General features: G+C 44.3%; 1 protein-coding gene across 3 annotated transcripts in view; it reads right to left on the minus strand.

The window, feature by feature from the left end:
• Nucleotides 1-10,871, minus strand: part of LOC109290865 (syntaxin-binding protein 4-like) — a 141,460-nt gene that overhangs the window by 75,400 nt on the left and 55,189 nt on the right. Inside the window, exons 1-2 of one of the 3 annotated variants that reach the window (XM_019507685.1) lie at nt 3,529-3,683; nt 90-163 (exon numbers count right to left, since the gene is read on the minus strand). In XM_019507685.1, the coding sequence (XP_019363230.1) occupies nt 90-163; nt 3,529-3,575 (121 nt within the window). In that variant the 5' untranslated portion in view covers nt 3,576-3,683. Of the gene's footprint in view, nt 1-89; nt 164-3,528; nt 3,684-10,871 lie in introns of those variants that run through there. The other 2 variants (XM_019507684.1, XM_019507686.1) reach the window with 2 other exon arrangements.

Below are 10,871 nucleotides of genomic sequence, written 5' to 3' on the forward strand. Positions count from 1 at the left end.
GATACAGGGTGATATTGAACTAAAACACTGAAATCTTGAGTGATGTTCCACTTCCTTTAATACTCATGTATTGTGTGTGTGGTACTCACCCAGCCCATTTGCGCAGTCATAGAAATCAATACAATGCACAGTACGATCCATTCCATATGGTCCCATTAGTGTCCTGGAAGAGAAACCAGATACAGTTTATGGAGGCCATGACTAATGACACAAGACAACAAATAAACGCACACATACAGAAACTCAGTCCATACACATAACTTTGCTACAGCCATGCAAACGTGAATAGCATGAAAGACACAAATCCACACTTGAAGTCCAAGCTGACAGAGAGCAAAAGCATATGTATTCACAAAATTACAAACTAACATATGCAAACCCAGCTATGGTCACCAACACCTCACAGTCACAGCTGATATGAAGAGACAGTTTGTGTTCAGTTCCTCACGTATTTTTGGAGAACAGTGGTTCTCAACCTATTCGCCATAGTGGGCCACACTTGCAGCTCTCAATGTGTTATGTGGGCCGCACCCACACAGCTTACTTCCTGTGTATCCATTTAAAAAAGGTTTTAATAGGCTGTCTCATGGGCCGCAACAGTGTGCTCATTGAGCCCGCATGCGGCCCACGGGCTGAGAACCACTGATGTAGAATAACTTCATTCAGGTTAGGAGAATTACTTAACATATAAACCTGCGCAAAAATTAGATGAAACTCTGGGCAAATATTCTGAAAGTGTTTACTGTAAAAAACCCTCCAATCTTGCAAACAGATGCAATCTATAACAAAGGAGTTTGGTTGTGATTTCAAACATACCACAGCCCAAGCTGTATCAATACCCAGGTGTTAAAACATATCCCAAGTCAATAACAAGGATAAGCAATGTTCACATACCTACGTTCATTTCTTTTGACAACCTGTCCTGTGAGATGGGAGACTCAGAGTCAAGTACCTGCTCTGCCTGACTTAGAGCAGAGGGTTTTTGGGGGGGGTAATCCCAGATCACTTCAAAAAAGATAGAGTAACACACCTTAAACTTCTGTCTCCTACACGCCAGGCTGCCATCATAATCATCAAGCTAAAGCACATCTATCACTCAAAAAACCCTTGACAAACAATTTGTGGTAACTGATTCCACTGAAAATTCAGCAAAAAATTTCTGGCCAGGTTTTGTCTAAATCAGGAATTTCAGATTCCCAAAGCCTGGGATCCCCAGTCACCCAAACAAGTAAGTGAGCCATGATGTTAATATACTTGGATGAACAAGATAACTTCAAAACAGTTTGGAAAGGTCAAGAGGTTGTGCATCTTCCAACTCTGATCTCCCATTAGCACAAAGATTCAGCAGTTCTGACCATTTTGCAGCACAGACATGATGGACATACCATCTTCCACCCTGCAACAATCAATACTTCATCAGTGCAGTGTAGCATAGTAGAATATAAAACAGCATGGTATAGTAAAGCACAGTACCTGGGGTTAAGGCAAAAATAAGCTCCCTGAGCGAGGCAGCGCTGTAACGCAGGCTCCTATCATGAAGGTTCTTTGAAAAAGATAATAGGAACTGAGACTGATTTCAGTGGAAACAGAATTAGACCAATGTTGAGGACTTCTGAGTGGGACCTTGATGGAGGACTGGTGGCTGCATCAAGCCACTGACTTGCACCTCACTGCTGTATGGGGTGCAATCCCCCCTGCAACATTTTTCTTTATTTTGGCTACTGAAGCTCTATTTAGAATCAGCCCCACTAGTTTAAAACACAGACCTTTCTCCTCATGGTCCTCTAGGAACAGTCTCACTGTAAACCCTTTACATGAGAATGGTGGACTTTAACAAGCCACAAGCATCCAAATATTCAAGATAGTTTCATAGTTTCTAGGGTCGGAAGGGACCTGAGCAGATCATCTAGTCCGACCCCCTGCCATGGCAGGAAGAGCACTGGGGTCAAACGACCCCAGTAAGGTTTTCATCCAACCTCCTCTTAAAAACCCCCAGGGTGGGAGCCTGCACCACCTTGGAAGCTGGTTCCAGACCCTAGCAGCCAAGTACTGAAATCCTCTCTAGTTCAACCTCCCCCATAAATTCTCTAGTTCCTAGAGATTACCTGACAGGACAAAGGAGTACCTCATTCAACAGAACTGAAATACGAGCTTGGGCTCAGCAAAGGCACAGAAATGGATATATAAGAAGATTCATTAAGATTATGTAAGCTGAACAGGTAATGAGAGGCATAAACCTACAGAAGCTGCTTTTCCTGCATTTAGATCCTTGCCAAGCATCTTGAAGCAATTTGAAAATACTCCTTCAAGACAGATATATGCAAGCCTTAGTTCCTGACTGGGAACTAAGAGTGAATTAAAGAATCCTTATCCCACACATTTATTAGTATCATCCTTAATACGTACGTAATATTGCACATGTTCAAGGCACTAAATAAATATCGATGGCTACATTCGCAACTATAAAAGGGCACAGCTCTTTTGTTTTCAGCCAAGCTACCCTAGTTTATACTAACAAATCAAGTAAATTAAAGTTACTCTGCAGAATCCTTCAGAATTATATGAATAAATGTCGGAGGAAAGAGTACCATTAATCATGGGACTCTTTCTCTTAATTCAAACCAAAATGGAACATCATGATGGAGGCTTCATAAAATAGGTAACTAGGTGATTACACATAAATTTGTTTCTAGATGATTAGACATACATTTGGATCTGCAAACAATGGAATGCATTAATAAAACCCCAAACAAACTGTGCTAAGACCAGAAGTAATACACTTTCAGATTTCAGACAACTCAAGGTCCCAGTGAGGGACTAAAAAAGATGTGGTGGAAGCAAATGGCCTTCAGCATTGACAAACTCATGCTTAATGTGTAAGAACTCAGAAAACTATGATTATCCATTAATCATTGTCCCACCTAGGGAATCAAGGAAGAGGAAGGGAGACTTTCATAGGAGAGCAGTGACTCAAGTACAACAGCACACTAGTTCACGTGCCTTTGCTGCTGAGGTTTTTTATGTTCCTTCCTATTTTAAAATGGTTTTCCCTTTCATCCTTACTGTCCCCTTGCTTTGTAGGTGACTCCAAACTAAGACCACAGCCATTCAATATCCCCTAACCTCTGCTCCTTAGTCTAGGATAGAGAGAAGGAATAAACATCATAGAAAATAACCAAGGGGCAGGGGAGAGCTTTAAGATTGGATGAGGCAAATCTTCTGCCTTATCCTATTGATACTCCCATTGGTTTTCTCATTCTGCATCATTGTCTATGAGCTGTGAAATAGGCACACCATCCCTTCCCTACTAAATCACTTCCCTATAGAAGACAAAGAAATCTGCGTTTTTTACAGTTGAGCAGTTCTAGTGCCCAGCAACAGCAACAAACAGTTGATCCCACATTAAATACCTATGACATAGTCAGGAATTCAGTATTCTCGCTCCCCAAAGTTCCCCTCTGTTCATCTCCTTACCCTCCTCCAAAAGGCCACTCACATTCAGTCAGTTTATCTGTTTGGAGGCATTACCTGCTAATAATGATGGCTCCTTTGTAAAGGACTGCGATTGCTGGCATCTCAGTCTTAGAGTTGTGCGATTTCAGCCCAGCCCTGACGGATTCTAGTCAATCTGCTTTGGCCGGAGTCCGATAAAGCAAGGGAAAAGGGGCAGTCACGTGATCTTCTTTTATGCTTGTTAATTCCACCCAACATTAACACAGATCAACTAAAAACATCTCTAACTTTAGATTAAAGCTTATGCAAGACAGACAAAGCTAGCATGGCCTATCAGAAGAGGCTTCCTGTACAAGCAGGGAAAAGAGCTATATATATATATTCATCCTTTCTTCTCCCGCCCCACAAAGCAGCACTGCTCATCCATAATTAGAACAGCAGAGCAATTATTTTGATGCATTCAACTGTTCATCTTTTGCAATCTCCCCTTATGAACCAATGCATGACAGGCAGCATTCAAGCCAGGACATGTGCTGCCAATGTCCCTAAGCAGTTGAAATCTGTACCAAAGCTTTTCAAATAAAAACATGCTGTATCACTTACAATTTTCCTCTTTAATATCTTGTTTGGTCCACAGCTTTGCTCAGTGAATGAAAAGCAAATCATATTTGGTGGTGCCACTAGCTGCTAAGAGCTTATAGAAATAATTTGCCCTTAAATAACTATTCATCCAGTGATCTCAAAGCATCTCCCAAAGATTTTGAGTCGCGGTTTTACAAATGAGGACACTGAAGCACTGAGTGAGGAGGTCATGTGTTTTATCCAAACCCACACAACGAGTCAACAGCAGAACCTGAAATAGTTGGTCTGAGATCAACTGCTTTCCTCTATCCATCTGCTAAACCACACTGAAGATCCAATAGGGCTCAAAGGATTTCACATTAAAATGGAAAATGGTTCTCAAGAGGAGCAGGCCTGAGCTCTTGGTGAGCTCTGCCTTGTGTGAGTGCTAACTCCTCCAGGGACACGTGTATCTTGATGGGGTCATGATAGGCTTATTCACCACTTACCCGCCTCTGGTTCTGGTTCTCCTGAACTCTGCTCTAATAGCTCAGAAACATCAAGCTGAAGGGCCAAAATCTGTCTGGTTATAACTGCATAAAAATAGAATTGTGGCTTAATTTGGCCCCAAGCTCTTTTTGGGTCACTGACTATCCAAGCTGAAAAACATGGATGGAAAGTCCAGAAATGGAGTCCTCCTACAGTCACTGTATGGCCTTGGACAAGTCCCTTCACCTCTCCTCCTCTCCCTCACCTCGTACCCTTGTCTTGTCTTGTCTTTTTAGACTGTAAACTCTTACAAGCAGAGATTGTAGGTACAGTGCCCAGCACAACAGGGATCAGAACTCAGCTGGGGCTTCTAGGCACCACAGTAATGCAAATAATGAGCAATAAATAATGGACAATCCCTAGTGAGAACTGGGTTTTGTGGGGAAGGAAGGAGGGAAAAGCTCTGGTTTCTCAGTACTCTAGCCTGATGTTTGCCCATCTTAAATGGAAAGCTAAAGCTAAACGTGCTATTCATAACAACGTATTTATTCACTTAACATAGCTCTTTTTTTAATGCTCACAGACCACCCGTGTACAAGTTTCAGGGTAGATATGTTTAAATAGTTTATACCTGCTAAGGAACCAACTCCGATTTCTGAACATTTGTTTATGACTGGAAATAATTATTCACCAAGCACTTTATACCTACTACAGCAAGGAGTCCCTCAGGGTTTTCCCCCATCGCACTTACATCTTGGAGCATACTCTAGGCAATATTAATTCTCTGTGCTCTGTGATTGGCCAGTGAAGTCACATGATGTTGTTACAACTTGGCTGGATGATTCCTATATCTACAAGGAGCTTTCAAAATAGCGATATTAAAACTTGAATAACAAATTCTAGAGCTGCACAAAAGAACACTAACAAATTCTCTTATTTCTGTATTTCATATTTTACTCAGAATTTTGCCATTTCCTAACGTTTAAAATTTTGATGAACATTTAAAAATTATTAAATCCACCCAAGTCTCTAAGTGGTTAAAACTCTATTCAAGTGGTTAAACTCTATTCCACATTTTTAACTTTATTCATAGAAAAAAACAAAATTTGACTAAAAATGTAAAAATAATCAAAACGTGAGCAACTTTGGCCAGCTCTAGAAACTACACATTGAGATAGAGTATTTTGTGGCAGTGACGTGTTTAGAACCTTTTCTCTTTCCTTCCTAAAGTGTCACGTGCGTGAACATTTGATTCATATGGGCTGTGACCAAGCTCAAAGTGAACTTGGAGTACCATTTCTATGTAATGGCCCTGTACTGCCCCCCTTCACTGTAGTATGTGACTGCTCCAGAACCTTTACTTTAGGTATCTCCAGAGCACCTTTAGGATGTAGGGCAGTGCTTCTAGACCCATTTTACAAAAGGGGAACTGAGGCACATAGCTGCTATATGACACACCCAGGAAGCTTGGGGACACAGCAGAGACTTGACCTCTTATCCTCCAGCCACCATTCCCCACTCATCTCCATTTCAATGAATATCTCTCCCCAAAACACTCTTCTTCTGCAGACAGTGAATGCATGGTGATGCTCCCGCAACATACAGATAGTATAGCAGACTCCAACCTTTCATGCTCCTGATGGCTATAATAACAATTGTACTCTAAATCCACTAATGCACTAATAATCCTCCCCAGCACAATAAGAGAATATTTCCATCCTGCTGCTAAAACTCACCACATGACTTGTGCTGTGCAGTGTCAGGAGCTCTCTTCCCCCCCCGTCCCCGGCTGATAAAGTAAGCTAAAGAATTAACTCTTTGTGCTTCATGGGGCACTCTCTCTGCTGGAGTGAACCGGTGTACCACAGGGGAGAGCTGTCTGCAGTTCTTGGAATCACTGGAGTTCTGCCAACCTAGCCACAGTCTTTAGACATGGCAAAGGGAAGAAATACAGTTTCACACACATGCAGCTCACTGATGCAGAGGTCAGCAATGCTTCAGGACTGGCAGGCTCAGATTATCCAGCCTGGTCCGAAGCGGGGCAGCGCTTCTGACTCAGCCACTGCCACTTTTCCCTGCTGCCCCCAAGTGAAGCCCCTCACTACCAACTGCCTGCCAAATCCCCCGCCTCCCCTCATTGAACTGCTGCAGAAGAACCAGCTTCATGGGCCTGATAGAATGGCTCCATGAACTGGATTCGGCCAATAGCCACAGGTTGCCAACTCCTGAACTAAGAGCTCCATCCTGCCATTGACTTCAGTGGGATTTACTCTCCTGCCTAAGGATGCTCATGAACTAAAATACTCTGCCAATTAGGGGCTGAAACAACTTAGAACACCCCCACCCCCAGGGAAAGCAGCACTCGCCCCACTTCTACCATGTGTGCATATGTGGGGCTGGGGCAGATGGCGATGGCTGGCTCTCCTCACCCCCCACAACTCCTCCAGCTGCCCCCCGATGGTGCCCTACATCACCCCCCCCACCCACGCTCATCTCTTGTAGAGCTCTGCCAAGCTGTGCCAGTGGTACAATCTTCCCCTCCCCCCATTTTTAATGGCATGTATCCCACTTCTGCATTTTGAAAAAATGGTCACCCTACCTGTCAGGTGGATCTGGAACAGCCCTTTTCCTGCTGGTGTTCTCTAAAGAGTCAGTCCCAGTTCTACACCAGCAAAATGTCATTGACAATGTTACTTCAAGATAACACCAGTGCAAATTAGAGAAGACTCAGGCTTTCAGTTGCAGAGAAATAGCTTTCAACAGAGTTTTTTTCAATAACTCTGAATGTGGTGCCAAATTCAGCAACTTTTTATTACTTGTTCAGGAAGCACTAACATTATAGAAAATTGGGGCTGGAAGGAACCTCAAGAAGTCATCTAGTCCAACACCCTGCTCAAAGCAGGACAAGCCCCAACTAGATCATCCCAGCCAAGGCTTTGCCCAGCCAAGTGTTAAAAACCTCCAAGGATGGACAGTCCACAGCCTCTCTGGGTAACCTGCTCCCATATTTTACTACCCTCTTAGTGAGAAAGTTCTTCCTAATATTCTAACCTAAACTTCCCTTGCTGCAACTTGAGACTGTTGCTCCTTGTTCTGTCATCTGTCACCACTAAGAATAATCTAGCTCCATCCTCTTTCAAACCATCATTTAGGTAGCTGAAGGCTACTATTAAATCCCCTCTCAGTCTTCTCTTCTCCAGACTAAATAAGCCCAGTTCCCTCAGCCTCCTTCCAATTTGTCCGCATCCTTTTGTAGTGGGGGACCTAAAACTGAACACAGTACTCCAGATGTGGCCTCACCAGAGGGGAACAATCACTTCCCTTGATCTGCTGGCAATACTCCTACCAATACAGCCCAGTATAGATTTCATAGATTTCATAGACATTAGGGCTAGAAGGGACCTCAGAAGATCACTGGGTCCAGCCCCCTGCCCCAGGGGCAGGAACCAGCTAGGGTCAAGGATCCCAGCAAGATAAGCATCCAAATGTTTCTTAAAAGAATCCAGAGTAGGTGCTTGCACCACATCTGGAGCGAGTCTATTCCAGACCTTGGGGGCTCGAACAGTAAAGAAGTTTTTCCTTATGTCCAGCCTAAAATGGTCTTGGAGGAGTTTGTGACCGTTGAACCTTGTAATCACTTGGGGCGCTCTGGTGAACAGGCGTTCTCCCAGATCCTGATGCACACCCCTTATGTACTTATAAGCTGTCACCAGGTCACTCCTGAGCCTGCACTTTTCCTGGCTGAAGAGTCCCATGGCTCTCAGCCTTTCATCTTAAGACCTATTCTCTTGCCCTCTGATCATGCGCATGGCTTGCCTCTGGACTCTCTCAAGCTTCTCCACATGTTTCTTGAATTGTGGAGCCCAGAACTGGATGCAGTACTCCAGCTGTGGCCTCACCAAGGCCAAGTACAGCGGGAGAATGAGTTTGAGATTTACTTGAGAAACATCTATGCATGTAAGCCAGACATTTTTTTGCTTTACCAGCTGTGACATTGTATTGGTGGCTCATGTTCATCTTGTGGTCAACTGTGACCCCCAAGTCTTTTAGCCGTGGTGCTAGCAAGCGTAGCACGACTGAGCCTGTAAGCGTGCTGCGTGGTTTTTTCCCCCAAGGTGTAGTACCTTGCATTTTTCCATATCAGGTTTATATCAACCCACTTTCTAAGCCCATCCAGGTCAGCCTGGATCACCAGCCTATCCTCAGGCGTGGGCGCTCTACCCCAAAGTTTAGTGTCATCGGCGAACTTGGCCAGTACTTTTCTGACACCAGTGTCCACATCATTAATAAAGACAGTAAAGAGAACAGGTCCAAGGACACAGCCTTGGGGGACACCACTGGTCATGGAGCACCATGATGATTCACTTCCATTGATTACTACTCTCTGGGTTTGACATCAGAGGCAATTCCCCAGCAATCGGACTGTGATGTAGCCGACGCCACAGTTGGCCAATTTTTCCATGAGGAAATCATGGGACACCAGATCAAAGGCTTTTTTGAAGTTCAGATATATGATGTCAATCTCTACTCCCTTGTCCTGGTGATATGTCACCTGATCATGGAAGGAGATGAGATTGGTAAGGCAAGACCAACCCACAACAAGCCCATGTTGGCTGTCCCTCAGGATGCTGCCATCAGCCAGCTTGTCAAGAATGGTCTCTTTGATAATTTTTTCTAGAAGCTTTCCAGGTATTGAGGTCAAACTGACTGGCCTGTAGTTCCCCAGATCTACTTTCCTCCCTCTCTTAAGATGGGCACTACACTGGCCTTCTTCCAATCTTCCGTACACTGTTAGCCTTCTTGGCAACAAGGGCACAGTGTTGACTCATATTCAACTTATTGTCCACTGTAACCCCCAGGTCCTTTTCTGCAGAACTGCTGCCCAGCCAGTCAGCCCCCAGCCTGTAGTGGTGCATGAGACTGTTCTGGTCTAAGTACAGGACCTTGCACTTGTCCTTCTTGAACCTCATAAGGTTTATTTTGGTTTGATCATTCAATTTGTCTAGCTGTCTCTGAATCCTAGACTTACCCTCCAATGTATCTACTACTCCCTCCAGCTTGGTGTTATCTGTTAAACTGCTGAGGATGCACTCCATCCTATCTTCCAAATCGTTGATGAAGATATTGAACAAAAGTGGTCCCAGGACCAACCCCTGGGGCACTCCACTTGATGCTGGCTGCCAACTAAACATTGAGCCATTGATTACCAGCCTCTAAGCCTGATGATCCAGCCAGTTTTCTATCCATCTTACAGTCCATTCATCTAGCCTGTATTCCTCAGTTTGTCTGCAAGAATGTTGTGGGAGACCATATCAAAAGCCTTGCTAAAATCAAGGTACACTACATCCACTTTTCTCCCCGCATCAACGAAGGCAGTCATCTCATCATAAAAAGCAATCAGGTTGTTCAGATATGACTTGCCCTTGGTGAATCCATTCTGACTGTTCCTAATCATCTACTTCTTCTCAAAGTGCTTGGAAATGGATTCCTTGAGGATCTGCTCCATGATTTTCCAGGGACTGCTACGAGGCCGACTGGTCGGTAGTTCCCTGGATCCTCCTTTTTCCCTTTCTTAAATGTGGGCACTATATTTGCCCTTTTCCAACCATCTGGGACCTATCCCAATCACAGCGAGTTTTCACAGATGATGGCCAGTGGCTCTGCAATCACATCATGCAAAAGCCTCAGCACACTCTGGTGCATCCTGTCTGGCCCCACTGTACTTGTACATGTCCAGTTTTTCTAAATAGTCCCTAACCTGTTCTTTCACCACTATTGGCTGCTCACCTTCTCCCCAGACTGTGCTGCCAGGTAGGGCTGTGTAAAACAGCACTGTTCCACTTCAACTTCCATTTTGACATTTTGACAGAACAGTGTTTCATTTTGTTCTGAAAGCACTGTTCTGTTTCATTTCATCAAAACTGTTTTGCTGTTTCAACACTGTTTTGATGTTTTGCCCATAGGCTACAATGGGGAAGCATGAAACTGCCTATAACTTTGTCATTTCTTGCCTGATTCTGATGAAACTTGCAGGGGATGGTAGCCACTTCTGAGGGCATGAAGCCTGCCAAGTTTCAAGGAGATAGGTGCAGAGGTTTCTGGGAAACTGCACCTCAGGGTGTTGACAAGCAAAACTATCACTTGCCAGCAGCTTCCTGTCATCTGGCAGGCAGATCTGGGGGCATGCACCCCCGGGAGGGCTGCGGGGCTGTGCCGGACTCATAGTTTCATTGTTTCTAGGGTCGGAAGGGACCTTAGCAGATCGTCTAGTCCGACCCCCTGCCATGGCAGGAAAGAGTAGTGGGGTCAAACGACCCCAGCAAGGTGTTCATCTAACCTCTTCTTAAAAACCCCCAGGGTAGGAGCCT

This window comes from Gavialis gangeticus, unplaced genomic scaffold, assembly GCF_001723915.1.
Source record: "Gavialis gangeticus isolate Ggan-Ray unplaced genomic scaffold, GavGan_comp1, whole genome shotgun sequence".
In the NCBI taxonomy this organism is placed as follows: domain Eukaryota; kingdom Metazoa; phylum Chordata; order Crocodylia; family Gavialidae; genus Gavialis; species Gavialis gangeticus.